At 52.7% G+C, this 15,828-nt stretch overlaps 1 protein-coding gene, 4 non-coding genes and 1 pseudogene across 5 annotated transcripts; 4 read left to right on the top strand and 2 right to left on the bottom strand.

Annotated features, from left to right (window-relative positions):
• The first annotated feature begins 4,755 nt into the window (after positions 1-4,755).
• On the top strand, positions 4,756-4,827 carry TRNAW-CCA (transfer RNA tryptophan (anticodon CCA)). The gene has a single exon. It is a non-coding gene; the product is annotated as a tRNA-Trp (tRNA).
• Positions 4,828-5,250: 423 nt separating this feature from the next.
• Positions 5,251-5,332, top strand: TRNAS-GCU (transfer RNA serine (anticodon GCU)). Its single transcript has one exon. It is a non-coding gene; the product is annotated as a tRNA-Ser (tRNA).
• Positions 5,333-5,596: 264 nt separating this feature from the next.
• On the top strand, positions 5,597-5,670 carry TRNAT-AGU (transfer RNA threonine (anticodon AGU)). Its single transcript has one exon. It is a non-coding gene; the product is annotated as a tRNA-Thr (tRNA).
• Positions 5,671-6,087: 417 nt separating this feature from the next.
• TRNAI-AAU (transfer RNA isoleucine (anticodon AAU)) lies at positions 6,088-6,161 on the top strand. Its single transcript has one exon. It is a non-coding gene; the product is annotated as a tRNA-Ile (tRNA).
• Positions 6,162-6,875: 714 nt separating this feature from the next.
• BORCS6 (BLOC-1 related complex subunit 6) lies at positions 6,876-8,723 on the bottom strand. The gene has a single exon (XM_025920446.2). The coding sequence runs from the start codon at positions 8,632-8,634 to the stop codon at positions 7,570-7,572; it is 1,065 nt and encodes a 354-aa protein (XP_025776231.1). The 5' UTR covers positions 8,635-8,723; the 3' UTR covers positions 6,876-7,569.
• A 3,395-nt stretch (positions 8,724-12,118) lies between these two features.
• On the bottom strand, positions 12,119-15,790 carry LOC112857013 (DNA-directed RNA polymerases I, II, and III subunit RPABC4 pseudogene; annotated as a pseudogene).
• Between the last annotated feature and the right edge of the window lie 38 nt (positions 15,791-15,828).

Genomic DNA, 15,828 nt, shown 5'->3' on the forward strand with positions numbered 1-15,828 from the left:
GAGTTTGGGTTCCTGCAGATGGAAGTTTGGGGCATTCTGTTTATTATAGGCTTCCTGCCTAGGGGAACCTACTAGATAGTAAGAACTGGTAGTCACGTTTCACATTAAGAATTAATAAACAGTGAGCAGGCGTTTAGGTCTGTCCTGTCACTTTTCCATGACCTTGGTTCCCAGAAGCTTACTCTGCAGAGGTCACACAAAAGTGAGTTTTAGAACCACCCTGTGGCCGTAGGAGGTACTGCTGATGACATGGCGTGTCCTTCACTGGTGGCGGTCCACTGGCTCCAGGGCTGGAACCCACACATCCTAACATTTGATTTGATCTGGTCAGAAAAGAGCTTGGGGGCTGGGGGGGCGGGGAGAGGGTTATCATGGAAAGACTCAAACGTATGTACAAATAAAATAGTATGACGAACCCCGTTTGAAGCCTACCATTCTGCTTCAAAAATACCACCACGTGGCCAAACTTGTTTCAGCTGGACTTCTCTCTCCCTCTCAGCCCCACTAGGTTATTTCGAAGCAAATCCCAGACATCACCGAATAGCTGACATTGCCCAATATCCACTGGCAATACCCATGTATAGATGCTGAAGTCCACACGCTGCACTTGGTTCATGTGTCTCTTTTGTCTTTTTTTTTTTTTTTTTTTAATCTTAGATTCTTCCTCCTCCCTCCCCACTCCTCCTTGTTTCCTTTTCTTGCAATTTCTCTGCCGAAGGCACTGGGCCATGTGTGGGCAGTGTTCTGGTCTTCTCATTTAGCATGTTCCTCTGTGTCCTGCGTTTCCTGTAAACTGGTCCTTAGATCGAGCATACCCGCCAAGAGTGACCAATTCATTGCTTTTAGGATCATCGCCAACGGACAGATTTAACATCTATTGTGGCTTTTGTGAGGCAGCAGCTACTCGGCTTTGCTCAATTGTTTTGAGGAAGGAAATAAAGGTCCAGTGTTGCCAGATTCCTGGGAGTTTTGTTGTTGTTTTAAGAGAGGCCAAAAATCCAGTTTCTTACTCCAGTTATAAATGTGAGCATCCAACCTAAAAGTGAAAAAAAAAAAATGAGAAGGGGGAAAAAAATGACAAGAGTACACAAGCCTCAAGCCACCAGCTTTCAGCCTCTGGATCAGTGCTGTCCAGCAGAACTTTCTATGATAATGGAAATATTTCGTATTGTCTCTGTCCAACGTGGTAGCCGGCTACTGAACACTTGGCTAGTGGGGCTACGGAACTGAATTTTTAAATTTCTACTTAATTTCTTTTTTTTTTTTTTTAATTTTTTTTTTCAACGTTTATTTATTTTTGGGACAGAGACAGAGCATGAACGGGGGAGGGGCAGAGAGAGAGAGGGAGACACAGAATCAGAAACAGGCTCCAGGCTCTGAGCCATCAGCTATCAGCCCAGAGCCTGACGCGGGGCTCGAACTCCCGGACCGCGAGATCGTGACCTGGTTGAAGTCGGACGCTTAACCGACTGCGCCACCGAGGCGCCCCTTAATTTCTTTTTTTAAATGTTTATTTATTTATTTATTTATTTATTTATTTATTTTGAGAGAGAGAGAGAGAGAGAGAGCATGCTCTAGCATGAGCAGGGGAGGGGCAGAGAGAGGGAGAGAGAGAATCCCAAGCAGGCTCCCTGCAGTCAGCATGGAGCCCAACTCCGGGCTTGAACCCACGAACCATGAGATCATGACCTGAGCTGAAATCAAGAGTCAGATGCTTAAGCGACTGAGCCACCCAGGTGTCCTTCAACTTAATTTGAATGGCCCCATATTGAACAGCCACTCTGGTGGCTACCATATTGAACAAGGCAGATCCGGACAGAATCATCTGTTGCTTTCTAAAGTTTGGAAACTGATGGGATACATGGAGACTTAAATGTCAGAGAGTACTCTGGATGGTGACACTGGACTGATAATACCTCACACCTGCTGCAGGACCTTTCTGAACCTAGAGATCAAGTCCACGTTCCCCAGGACCATATTCACTGAGCCTACTTCCCTTTCTAGCAAAAATTTCCACTTCACCCCATGTCCTTCGGCTACTCAGACACGTCTCCTTCCTCTACAAAGGAGGCTCTCCCCCACTCTGGTGCTTCTGCCAAAGCGATTCCTCATTAATTTCACAAATGCTTATTGAATACACACTCTACTCCAGGAATTGTATGGGGTGCCAGGAATACATACTTCCTTCTCTTGAGTAACTTAGGATGTGGTGAGGGAAACAATCAAGGAAACAATTACAAATAGTGCTTTAGGGCGCCTGGGTGGCTCAGTTGGTCAGGCGTCCAACTCGATTTTGGCTCAGGCCATGATCCCCGGCTAAAGCCCTGCATCAGGCTCCAGGCTGAGTGTGGAGCCTGCGTGGGATTCTTTCTCTCCTTCTCTCTCTGCTCCTCCCCTGATCTCACACACACACACACACACACACACACACACACTCACACTTCCTCTCTCTCTCAAAATAAATAAACATTTTTTTTAATTTTTTTTTTTAACATTTGTTTATTTTTGAGACAGAGAGAGACAGAGCATGAACGGGGGAGGGTCAGAGAGAGGGAGATGCAGAATCTGAAACAGGCTCCAGGCTCTGAGCTGTCAGCACAGAGCCCGACGCGGGGCTCGAACCCACGGACCATGAGATCATGACCTGAGCCGAAGTCAGCCGCTTAACCGACTGAGCCACCCAGGCGCCCCTAAACATTTTTTTTAAAGTAGTGATTTAAGTTATCTTGGAGGAGACACATCAAAGGCCTCTTCCTCCAGATTGGAGTCGGGGAGTAGGGAGGAGGGAGCTTCTGAATTGAGTGTTGGCGGGGGGCGGGTGGGGTATGTAAGGGTCAACTAGGTAAAGAAGGATCAGCAGAGAGAGTTGGGACCGAAGTGCATGTAAGCATCTGTAAATGAGTCAGCATGGTTGTCACATGGGAGGTGAGGAGGCAGTGGCTGAGGAATCACGCAAGGACCAGACATTAATAATAGCAGTCGTAGTAACTGAGCGATCATGACCAGTCAGGCCCTAAGCACTTTATCTTAGCAAATGAACTAATAGTGATCCATTACAATCTTTACTATTTTCCATATGGAGACATTGAGGCTCAAGGAGGTTCAATAACCAGCCCAAATTACACAACTAGGAAGTGGCAAAGCCTATACGTGAAACACTGGCAACATCCTCCCAGGGCCCTCTTAAGAAGTGTGCAGCCTTGGGGGCCCAGCCCATAAGTTAGGACTTAATCTCAAAGGTGCTGGGGCACTGACTGTAAGCCACAGAGTGATGGGATCAAGTTTGCATTTTAGAAATGCAAATCAAGTTTTGCAAAAACTCTTTGGCTATTCTGGAGGCAGAGACATCAGAGAGGAGTCTGTTACAATAATCCGGCAAAAGAGGAAGGGGGGGGCAGTGGAAGTGGAAGAGTGAGGGCTGGCAGGAGAGTTCTGGAGGAAAAGGAATGGACAGGACTTGGTGACTGGAAATGAGAAGGAGGGAGAGGGAAGAGACGGGATAAGACACTGGCGGTGAGCCCTGAAGGACGGATGACAGGGTCCAGTGAAGGTGCCCGGCAGGGGCTGGCCGTCTGAACCCAGAGGTGGGAGCAGGCTCCAGGAGCCCTCAGCACACAGATGGCTGACTTTAGAGAAAGCGTGTAGTGTGAGGAGAGGAGACAGAACTCGGAATTAAAAGGACAGAAAAAGAGACTGGGGGTGGGGATGGGGAAAGGCAGGAGAGGAATGTCATGACAACCAAAGGAGAAGAAGGCTCTTAAAAGAAGATGTTGCCTTGAGTCAAAGCCAGGCCCTAGAAACGTCCATGGGCTTTGACATCACTGTGGTCCCTGTGACTTTCAGAAGAGCCACTGTGCCCAATGTGCAGACATTTGACTTGGAAAGGAGAGAGTGAGACACAGCATGACCTCTTTCGCCATGTTGGCCTGTTGAACCCCTCTCCTCCGTCAAGAGGCAAACGGGGGCGGGGGGGGGGGGGCTCTGCTAGCTTCCGGTACCCCTCTCTAGAAGTTCCCAGCTCTTTCTCACCTGGAGAGCTCTAAAACATACTGATGTTTATGGTGATGGAAATCAGAACAGTGGTTGCCCCTGGGAAGGGAGCGGGGAAGAACTTTCTGGGGGTGGAGGAAATGTCCTACATCCTACATCTTAAATGGTTTGTGGGTTGAATTTACTAAAACTGATCAGAACACACACTTCTGATCTGCGTGTTTCACTGCATGTAAATTATTCCCCAACACTGTAACAAGTGACACAATTACGGAAGCTGGGGCTCTGCTCTGGACTTTTAAATCAGACCTCCGAGCCTGGGGGCTGGGGCCGCGCCGGAAGGCCCCGCAGACGACGGTAAGGTGCACCCAGGAAGAGACGCAGGCTTGCAGGAGTTCGTCTCACCCACCAGGTGCCGGGGCTCCGGCAGCGCTCCCTCACGCTCCGCCAGGCGTCCGGCTTTCTACGGGATTCTTCGCACGTCCGTCTCCGCTGGGCTGTGGGCGGGCGGGGGAAGGGGGGGGGGGTTGCCCGGTGACAGCTCGCGGCCACCTGCTCGCCCGCAGGACGACCGCTGCCCTGCCGGGCGCGCCGGGTCCCCGCAGGTCGCACGAAGCTGGCGCCGGGACGGCGCAGGCATCAACGCCACCGGAGTTTAGAAGCTCTGGGGGGCGGGGGGGGTCCCCGCTCTCAGTCCCCAATCGCCGGGTCCCCGGCCAGCCGCCAAGTGGCCATGGGGAGACCTGTCCACCTCCTTGGCCGGCCGACCTCGTGGCGCAACGGTAGCGCGTCTGACTCCAGATCAGAAGGTTGCGTGTTCAAATCACGTCGGGGTCAGCTCCTTTTCGCCGAGGCTTCCATCACTTTTATTTATTCGCCTCCCCGTCGTGACTCACTACCCCGGGGCCCCAGCGCCCAGGCAGAAGCGGCACCTCGTGGGGGCCGGGAGAGGAGGGCTCCTGGCGCCCAGTCCCGAGCCGCCCCGTCGGGGGAGCCCAGATCTCGCGGGCTCGTGCGCGCAGATCCGGGGACCCAGAGCCTGGGCGCGTGGCCGGGCTCCGGCGGACGGGCGCGCGCGGCGGGGCCCTCGGTTCGGCGCGCGGGAGAGAAGGTCGTTCGGCTGGCGGTCGCCCTGTGAGTCGTGCTCGCGGGGCTGCGCCGGTTCCCCGGGCGCGCGCTCCCTCGGCCACGTGGGTGGGCCCCGCGTGCTGGAGGACGAGTTCAGGCCCCAGAGAGAAGAGCGGAAGCCGCCACTTCGCAGACGAGGTGGCCGAGTGGTTAAGGCGATGGACTGCTAATCCATTGTGCTCTGCACGCGTGGGTTCGAATCCCATCCTCGTCGGCGTGTGGCTGTCGCAGCCGGGGTTCAGTTTTGTAATCTCAAGAATTTCTCTTGTTACCTCCTACCCGCCCCGACTCAATTTCCACGTCACCCCTGCGGCTTGTTCGTTTGTCCTCAGCCTTGGTTTTCGTCCCTTCTACTCCGTTTAACAGAACAGCCAGAGGTTGGTGCCAAGGGGCGTCTAGGCACCTGCCACGAACCTGTCGCGCACCTGCCGTGAAGCTGACCTGGCCAAGGAAAGAAGGTGCCAGGTACCGGGCGGTGGGCGCCGTGGCTTAGTTGGTTAAAGCGCCTGTCTAGTAAACAGGAGATCCTGGGTTCGAATCCCAGCGGTGCCTCCGTAGCCTACTGCTTTTGCAAGGTGTCTCAGGAAATCCTGCCTGTGCAATTCCACCCCCCACTCCCCACCCTCCCAGGTCCACCACCGTCTGCCCGGGAATCCACCGGGAGGCTTCGGGCGGCGCTTTCCGCCTCTGACGTTTCTGGTTGGGATCGCGGACACCGCTAGGTGCGCGCTGTCCATCGCGGGCTCCCTACGCACATCCCGACCTGCAGCCGAGCAGGGAGTGGCATCTGTATTTACCCGTCACCCGTACGGCGCCTTGCTTTCGCTTTCCCGAAGTGTCTGGTGATTCTGTTAATATCGTTTTCACGTCCCCCCAAATGATCCTACCCATTTTCAAATTTTCCTACAGGCAGGACGGACCAACAAGATGAATTCTACATGGCTCCAGTTTGAGGCGCTAGCATCAGCTGGCCGGTTAGCTCAGTTGGTTAGAGCGTGGTGCTAATAACGCCAAGGTCGCGGGTTCGATCCCCGTACGGGCCAGAAGCGGTTCCTTTCTTTTCCTTTCCTCCCCTCTCCGTAAAACTTCGTACTGTTAATTTCTTGTTACCGGGGAAGGTTTGCAGAGCAACGTTTTGAATCCCAGAACTTTTCACACCCAAAATAGAAACGTAATGAGATTCAATCCAAGATGCTATTGCCTTGGGGGCGGGGGAGGAGGAAAGTTTCATAAAACTGGAGTTTTTTCTTATATCTCTATTTGTAACTCTCCTGCCCATAACCTGGGGGCTCCGGGATCTTACTATATGAACTGTGAACAGAAGGCTTGGAGAGGTTGGGGCAAATAGGACACTGAGCAGCAGCATGTGGGAAACGGGGTCAGGAATGGAGGTAACAGGTGTTTCCAGTCTTCCCAGCCAAGAGGTCACCCAGTCCTTGCCTGTCCGCTTCAAGATCTAAGAGGACCCCTTCCCTACAGACCTAAGGTCCCGCTTCAAGATTTAAGAGGACCCTGACAGATAGTGGGGCACCCTGCTTGTGTTTCTGCTTTAATGGATCTTTGAGCCCATGTCTGTGTCTTGCACATCTCCTCAGATGGCAGGGCTGCCTAAGAGCAGGAGCCATACCCTTGCCCAGGTAGCCTGGGACCCCCGCCCCTCTCCCAGCATCTGCCAGGAGAGCTCCGTGAAAAAGACCGACCCTCATCCCCGTTCCTTCAGCTTATCACCCCTGTGAGCCCACACAAACACACCTGAGCCTTAGCAGCAGGACTTTAATTCCACAAAAACTCAGAAAGCCAAAGCTGATTAGAACACTCCACAATAGGTGGGCTTCAAAACCAGCAACAATTCTGCCTGAACCCTGAGAGCAGCGAGACCCCTCCCACCTCACCCCCCTCTACCATGCAATGCATTCCGTCTAGCTCCACCCCGGGTCTGGCTGGGGAGGTGGGATGGTAGGGGGCCAGAGGGCAGAAGCAGGGGGTGTGCATCCTTGTCTCCATGGTGTGTGGCCAAGGACCACTCAACCTCCCACAGCCCCTGGCACCTGAGATGTGGCCATGGGAATCAGGGTGGCCACAGTGGGGGCTGGGGCCTCCTCTGTTCTCCTTTCTGGACCACATATGGCAGTCACGTCTCCCAAGCCGAGACCTAAAGCCCTGGGTTCCCAGAGACGGTGCTCTAGCTGGAGAAGAGAGTTGAGAACAAGGTAGCTACAGATGGCCAACTTAATAGAAGCAGAGCATCATCCCCTCCCACCGGGGAAGGCTTCAGAACTTCCCCACATACACCTGAATAAGGCCCAGCGAGTGGTCGCAGGCCTGCTAAATGCATCTGGAAGAGCCTCCAGTATATAGGCCTCCCCTCGGCGGGCAGTTCCCACCAGGGCTCCTTGAGTCCTTAGGATCCTGCTGGGCCCCGGCTTGGCCAGCCCTGTCCTGCCCTCCCGGTCACTTGCACAGGGCCTCCAACACCTCCAGGGTGCGTCGGATATCCCGGACTTGGCGCGCCAGCCCCTGAACTGGCTGCAGCGCCCGCTCCAGCTCCTCACAGCGGGCCAGCAGGGTGTACATGCCCTTGATGCTCATGTCCACGGCTTCGCCTAGGGAGTCCACGGCGTCGCGGTAGGTCTGGATGCAGCCCACGCTCAGCGCTGTCAGCTCCTGCACCGCGCCACCCAGCCCGCGCAGCAGACGGTCCACCCTGCCGCCCAGCTCCCGACTCAGCCGCTCCAGGTCCCGCAGCACGTCGGGGTCGATGGGAGGAATGGCGGGAGTCGGTGCGGGCGCCGCGCAGGGCCGCGCAGGGGCAGGGGGCGGGGGCTGAGGGGCGCCGCTCAGACGAATCTTGAGCTGCAGGTTGTTGGCGACGAAGTGGGTGAGGTCGCCATGGCGGCTCACGGTGCCTTCGAGCTCCAGGGGGCTGGAGATGGTGGCGCGGCGCCCGCCGCCCGCGCCGGGCTCAGCACCCCCTGCGGACCCGGTACCGCCGCACGCCCCGCTCAGCCCGTCCAGGCTGCGGCTGTCCTGAAGGCGGCTGGAGAACGAGCGGCCAGCCCTGCCAGCCGCCGCCGCCGCCTCCTCGTCTTCCTCCTGCGGCTCCACCTCCATCCCGCTGCCTCCCGGGCTCCCTCGACGGCAGCCGCTCTCGGATGCAAGCTCGTCCTCCGGTGGCTCCGGGTCCTTCAGCCGGGAGGACCCGTGGGGGTCGGGCTCAGGGCCCGGCGCCCCCCGGCGGCTACCCGGCCCGGACCGCGTCCCTCCGCGGCCGGGCTCGTCGTCCCGAGCCTCCCGCTCGGCCCGGTGGACGGCGCCGCGGCTGGAAGTCTTCGGGGACGCCCCGGGGTGGCGGCTCGCGCCCTCAACGTTCTCGGCCTCTTCCTGCCCAGACGCCGGGAGGCCTGAGGGCGGCTCAGAGGGGGTTCGGCCCGGCCCGCCGCCGAAGATCACGGCTTGCTGCTCCCCTACAGCCGGGAGGTCCGCCTCGGGCCCAGGCCGCCCCTGGGACGACTCCATGCCGCAGTTGGGGGCAGGAACCGAGAAACTGATCAGCCCCGGCTCAGGCGGCGTCGGCGGCGCCTTTAAGGGGCGTTGGTAGAGGCGCGCGATTGGCAGCCGGCTGACAATGGTCAGGACAGGAAGAGCACTCTGATTGGTCGCGAAGACCAGGAAGTCCCGGAAGAAGAGCTGTTACTGAGCGGCCCAACCCACGTGAGAGCTGGCCGGGTGGTGCGAAGGCGGTGACAGCTGCCCTCGTCGCTCCGCCCCTTCGAGAGGAGGCGGGGCAAATCTTAAAGATCAAGGTTCCAAAATACGCGAGTCCTCCGGGGCCCGGCTCAGACTCTTTCCACCCACAACTGTCACGCCCACATTTGTTGCTTAGCTGACCCACCGAGTGGGCACCAGAGATGCGACCCCTTAGAGAGTTTGTGGGGGACGAAAAGAGTCTGTCCTGCTTGGACCATCGGGATTGAATCACGCTTGGTCCATCAGGAGGGATGAAACCAGAATCCTCAGCAGAACTCGGATGGTCCGTTGCATCATCCTCGGCTCACAGACCTGGCACAGGAACTGGCCAGAGCGACTCCCGATGGACAACGAAGCAGGCTTACGGGCTTTCCTGTGCTTCTGACACTGTTAGCTGTCTCCGGCTCCCTCCACGTATGAGCATCTCTCTGCTTGGAGGATGGTGTGTGATTTTGCCACGAGGTAAAATATTTAATAAATGAATGGCTCAGCATGAAGATCGGAGCCCTGATACCATTCTGATCCCAACTCTTCCTTCTCTTCCCTCCGCTGGTCTTGCCGGAGCCAAAATGCTGACTTCCTCACTGTTGCTCTGACACTGCCTCGGGGATTTATACTTGGTCTTGCTTTTTCTTTCCTTTTGTTTCCTTTCCTTTCCTTTTCTTTTTTTCCTTCCTTCCTTCCTTCCTTCCTTCCTTCCTTCCTTCCTTGGAAAATTTCAACCTCCTTCCTTATTCAAATACCACCCTTATTCAAATAACTCCCTGACCACCTGTTTAAAACTGCAGTCACTTTCCCCAGCAAGTCCCTATTTCCCTTCCCTTCCTTTTGTGTATAGCCCTTATTGCCATCTAACACACTCTGTGTTTATTTGCTCATGTCAGCTCCATGAGGGTAAGGTTATTTTGTCTGTTTTGATCTGTATCCTCAGTGCTTAGCACGGTGCCCAGCATATGGTAGGTGCTTCATAAAGATGTATTCAGTAAATGACCCCAAACCATTAATTTCCCCTTTGTGACTTGAACACATTCAAGATGTGTTTCTGTCAATTGCACCCAGAGGCCTGATTAATAAACCATCAGCCCAATGGTCTACTCTAAGCTTCTTCCCCCTCTCTGGGACTGTTACCGCCACCACCACCCCTCCCCCCCCCCAAGTCTTCCCTTTACCCCTCATCAGGCAGGGGTTCTTTATTCAGCAAGTGATAGAAAAAAATGCAAATTGAACCAACAACAACATTAAAAGAAGGGGACTGTGCTGCGTCGTGCAATAATGGTCTCAAGACAGAGTGTGCGTCAGAGAAGCCTGAATCCAATGGGCTAAAGATGTCACAGAGGACCTGGTTTCAGTCTCTGGGGGCAGCTTTATTCCAAGTTCGCTTCTTCATGGTGGCAACATGGCTATGTTGTTTGTCATTCTTCAGAGGTTGTACTAGTCTCTTTGGGCTCCTATAACAAAATGCCATAAACCAGGTGTCTTATACAACAAACATTATGTCTGACGCTTCTAGAGTCTGGGAAGTCCAGGATGCCAGCTGATTTGGTTCCCTCTCCCTGTCTTCTCCAGGCATCTCACACTGCAAAGAGAGCTAGTTCTCAACTTCTTATAAGGCACTAATCCTATCATAAGGACTCCGCCCTTATGACCTCATCGAAACCCTAGTTACCTCCAAAGGCCCCGCCTCCAAATACCATCACATTGGGGGGATGGCACCTCAACACATGAATTTTGGATGGACAAACACCTTCAGTCCATAACAGGGGTCATTTTTCAACCTTTTTGGTCTCCCAAGATCTGAATCTCAGTGTTTAAGGACTCTCCCACCTCATCAGGCAGAGCCCTCCTCCTGCTACAGAGGCTGAGATGTCAAGCCACCCCTGTCTCCGCTTCCCTGGCACATGGCTCCGGCTCCACTGTGGTCTACAGCAGTGGGATTTTCCCTGGCTGTTCAGACTCCAAGCCTCTTCCTTCTAGAGATTCCTACTGCTCCTATAGAGTTTGTAAACTACCCAGGACCCTCATAATAAAGTCCATTTGTGCTTCAATTGCACCAAATTATTTTTTGTTTCATGCAACCAGGGACCCTGAATGACAGGCTCCCAGATCTTCCAGAAGGGGAGAAAGGAACAGCGTCCAGTAGGCCTCCCACAAGAAGAAGGATGCATCTTTCCCCAAAGCCCCAGTTAATCTCCCTTTGCAACTCATTGGCCTGAACTGGTTCAGATATCAATTTAGTCACACTGGCCGGGGTGTGACTGACTTAGGGCTGAGTATCCAGAAGCAATCACTGTAGCAAGATGACAGGAATCAACTTTTTAGGTTAAAACAGTTATGCTCCACCTAGAGCTAGGAGGGCAGGTCAGTTGCCTCCAAACCTAGCCGCTAACACAATGGGGGAGAGGGCAGGGGCCGTGGGGAAGCACCCACAGGATGTACACTAGGGGCCAGCGAGGTATGGCCCATGGGCCAAATCCAGCTCATGTCCATTTTTTTTTTCAGTTTATTCATTTATTTTGATAGAGAGTGAGAAAACGAGCAGGGGAGGGGCAGAGAGAGAGGGAGAGAGAGAGAATCCCAAGCAGGCTCCACACCATCAGCACCGAGTTCAAGCAGGGCTTGAACTCACGAACTGTAAGAGCATGACCCCAGCCAAGGTCAAGAATCTGATGCTCAACCGAGTGCACCTCCCAGGCACCCCCAGTGAAGGCTTTTTAAAGTAAGACCAAAAGTCAGATACCATAAAGGAAACAGATGACAAGACTTGACAATATAATACTAGAAAATTCCAAGATAGAAAACCACCCAATAAACTACATTAAAAGACGAATTGCAGAGAGGGAAAAAAATATCGGCCAAGTGTATGACAAATTGTTAATAGCCCTTGATCTTACAAGCAAATCAGCCAAAGAGATATATAAATAACGGGAAGGTGGCCGAGGACTCCAGGATCGGTAAATTGAGTAACTCCACAAAACCACCGAGGACCCTGGTTCTTTCCATCTTTATGTTCTATCGCTCTCTGTTAATCTTTTTTAAAAGATTTTTTATTTTTTAATGTTTATTTATTTTTGAGAGAGAGAGAGAAACAGAGTGTGAGAGAGGGAGGAACAGAGAGAGAGGGGGACACAGAATCCAAGGCAAGCTCCAGGCATCAGCACAGAAACCCGCGGGGCTTGAACTCATGAACTGTTTGATCATGACCTGAGCCAAAGTCGGATGCTTAACTGAGCCACCCAGGCACCCCTCTGTCAATCTTTTTTTTTTTTTTTTAATTTTAAAATGAAACCATGTAAAAAGTAATAAAATAAAATGAAATCATGTGTGTGTAGTCGTACTCATAAACACACTAATCGAAAGTTATGCAACATTAACAGCAGATCCAAATACAAACCAACATAATCCTCTGAATTTTATATTTCATCGAGCCTCAAAAATAACCAATTTTTTAGTCCTTTTCTTGTACATTATTCTGTATCCACATTCTCTGCATCTGATCGGATTCCCGGATTTTACCTCAGTTTTCTCTGTGACGTTCTCTGCGGGTATGTATCACGGGCTGCTGCTTTGGGGGTTGACGGTCTTTCTGGGTGTCCACTGATAGTCCCTCCAGATCCCAACCAGCCGATTTCCTACCCACGTAGCCCCGAGAAACTTCTCACTCTGTGCTTCGGGACAGATTACTGCATCTGTGTCGACCTCAGCTGTCCCCGTGGGCACAGAATGTCTGCCACACATCCGGTTATCTCAGGAACTAGTTTCGTGGTATTAGAGGTCAGTTGGTCGGTCAGTCGGATCAATACCACCCAGTTCTGTTTCAACGTTTTATTTATTTTTGGGACAGAGAGAGACAGAGCATGAACGGGGGAGGGGCAGAGAGAGAGGGAGACACAGAATCGGAAACAGGCTCCAGGCTCCGAGCCATCAGCCCAGAGCCTGACGCGGGGCTCGAACTCAACGGACCGTGAGATCGTGACCTGGCTGAAGTTGGACGCTTAACCGACTGTGCCACCCAGGCGCCCCACCCCCCAGTTCTGTTTCAAGCCACATCATTAGGAGACAGCGTGTGACACTCATACAGCTTTCCCAACTACTAGTCTCATCCATTCACGTGATCAGCTGAGGCGCACAATATATAAATCTGGGTAGAAAGTGTGATGCCACAGATAAGACCAGACAGGGTTTGGAACTCTGCAGAGCTCGCTAAGGTACAAGGACCCTGAGGAAACGTGGCCTTTCTCTTCAACCTATTCCAAACATAGAAAGCCACTTCCTTGGGATGCAGCCAGTGTGTGGGAATTTGAGAGAGCCAGCAGGGAAGAGGCAGAGAGGGAGAGATAGAGAGAGAATCCCAAGCAGGCTCCACACGGTCAGCACAGAGCCCCATGCAGGGCTCGAACCCACAAACCACGAGATCGTGACCCCAACCGAAACCAAGAGCCCGATGCTTAAGTGACTGAGCCACCCATGCGCTCGAGACTAGATTTTTAAATCTAGTTACAACTGCGCTTGAGAACAGACTGTTATCAGCAAGGTAGGATTGTTATTTCCATCTTAAATGCTCATAAAGATTGAACAACACGGCCAAGGTCACATGACTAAAAAACAGTGGAGAAAGAACTAGAACTCAGGGGTGCTGGCCAGAAGCGAAAGCTCGTTCCTCCATAGAGCTCCCCCCACGGTGAAGGGAGCGGATCACTTCTTATTGGTCTTGCCAGTGCCCGCACCACCCACAGAAATGCAGACCAGGAAGACACCAGATCCTCCCCCGCCAAAAGAAGAGGGGGGTGGCTTGTCATTTTTCTGTCGTCGTCTGTTCAGTGGAAAGGCAAGGTGATCGACCAGCAAGTGCCCAAAGAGAACAAACGTTCCAAGATCAGCTGGAGTCAGCGTAAGGACAGCTTTACTTAAAACAACATCAACTAGGACAGCTGTCGCGCCCCAGGACACTCCCCGGACACAGGCCCTTGTGTTCTTTGTAGGGTTTGTCAAGTAGGGTGTTTGTCGAGTGGGCTGAGGGGTGGAATGTAGCGTTATGCGGGATATAGACTTGCCCTATTCTCCCATCATTTGGATAAGGGTGTGGCTCTCGCGGGAACAGGTGGAATTTTCATGAATAAGGAGAGGGTGCCTCTTGGAAAAGCAAACGTCACTGACCAAAGGTCGTGACACAGATTGTTCCCGTTACTCAAAGGAGGCTGCGGGGTGGCATTGTAGACAGAGGCAAGAGCAAGGGCAAAGGCCTGGAGGTGGAAACAAACTTGGCAATGCCCAAGGAACCGCCAGGAGGCCATCAATCAATTAATGACTGATGGAAGGGGGAGGGCAGTTGGGAGATGAGCTTGGAGTCGTTTTCAACTCGGGCTTTTGGTAATTTTTTAGTTTATTTATTATGAAAGAGGCAGTGAGAGCAGGAGCTGGGGCAGGGGAAGAGAGAGAGAGAGAGAGAGAGAGAGAGAGAGAGAGAGAGAGAGAATCCCAAGCAGTCTCCACGCAGGGTCAGTGCAGAGCCCAACATGGGGCTGGAACCCATGAAAACGTGAGGTCATCCCCTGCACCGAAATTGAGAGTTGGATGCTTAACCGACTGAGCCACCCAGGCACCCCTCAACTCAGACTCATAAAACAGATGGATGTCTGGGTCTCTACCGAGGGCACTTCAACCTGAATTTGTTAGGCTGATGTGTGAGCGTTTTTGTTTTCTTTGTAAGCCCCTCCAGGTGATCCTAAGGCATGTAGGCAGGGTTGAAAATCGGTAGATGACCGTGTTGAGGAACGAGGTTGGATTGTATTCCAAGTACGCTAACTTCCCATGTGGAGAATGCGCCGGGAATAGAAACAGGCAGAACAGCTAGGAGGTGGGATGAACTAGCGTGAAAGGAGCCGAGTTTGTCAGGAGGTGGGCTGGGACCTGGCAGGTTTCGCTGGCGGTAGGAAGGGTGGGGTTGGCAGAGAAGAAAAGGGAGAGGGGCGCCTGGGTGGCTCAGTCAGTTAAGCGTCTGACTTCAGCTCAGGTCACAATCTCCCAGTGTGTGGAGCCTGCTTTGGATTCCGTGTCTCCCTCTCTCTCTTTGCCCCTCCCCCACTCGTTCTCTCTCTCTCAAAAATAAATAAACATTAAAAAAAATTAAAGGGACGGGGCGCCTGGGTGGCGCAGTCGGTTAAGCGTCCGACTTCAGCCAGGTCACGATCTCGCGGTCCGTGAGTTCGAGCCCCGCGTCAGGCTCTGGGCTGATGGCTCGGAGCCTGCAGCCTGCTTCCGATTCTGTGTCTCCCTCTCTCTCTGCCCCTCCCCCGTTCATGCTCTGTCTATCTCTGTCCCAAAAATAAATAAAAAACGTTGAAAAAAAAATTAAAAAAAAAAAATTAAAGGGAGAGAAACTAGAAATTAAAAAAAAAAGGCCTTATACATCATCCGATCATTTTATTTATTTTTCAAAATGTTTAATTTTGAGAGAGAGAGAGAGAGAGAGTGAGCAGGGGAGCGGCAGAGAGCAAGAGAGAGACAGAGGATCCAAAGCAGGTTCTGCACCGACAGCCAAGAGCCTGACACAGGGCTCGAACTCACAAACCATGAGATCATGACCTGAGCCAATGCCGGCCACTCACCCGACTGAGCCACCCAGGTGCCCCCGAAATAAGAACACTGATTTTAAAAACAATTTTTTTAAACTACATGAAGTATAAAAAAGGAAATTTATTCACATACTTGGCCTTGACCAAAAGAGCAAATAACCAACAGAGGCAGAAAAAGCATTTGATGAAAGTCAACACCTGTTCGGGAGACCAAAAAACCAAACCCTTCCTTAATCTGATAAAGAAAGAACCTTTCTTCCCCCTAGACTACATGGTAGCAGTAAGCACTGAGTTCATGTTCCAGATGCCCAGAAAATAAACGTGTGCACTGTGGAAAGGGATCAGTACACCATTGTAGCATGGCGTTCACGAATACGGACGTTAAAAGTGG

Source organism: Puma concolor, chromosome E1 (assembly GCF_028749965.1).
Source record: "Puma concolor isolate L17-30 chromosome E1, mPumCon1.1.hap2, whole genome shotgun sequence".
Taxonomy (NCBI): domain Eukaryota; kingdom Metazoa; phylum Chordata; class Mammalia; order Carnivora; family Felidae; genus Puma; species Puma concolor.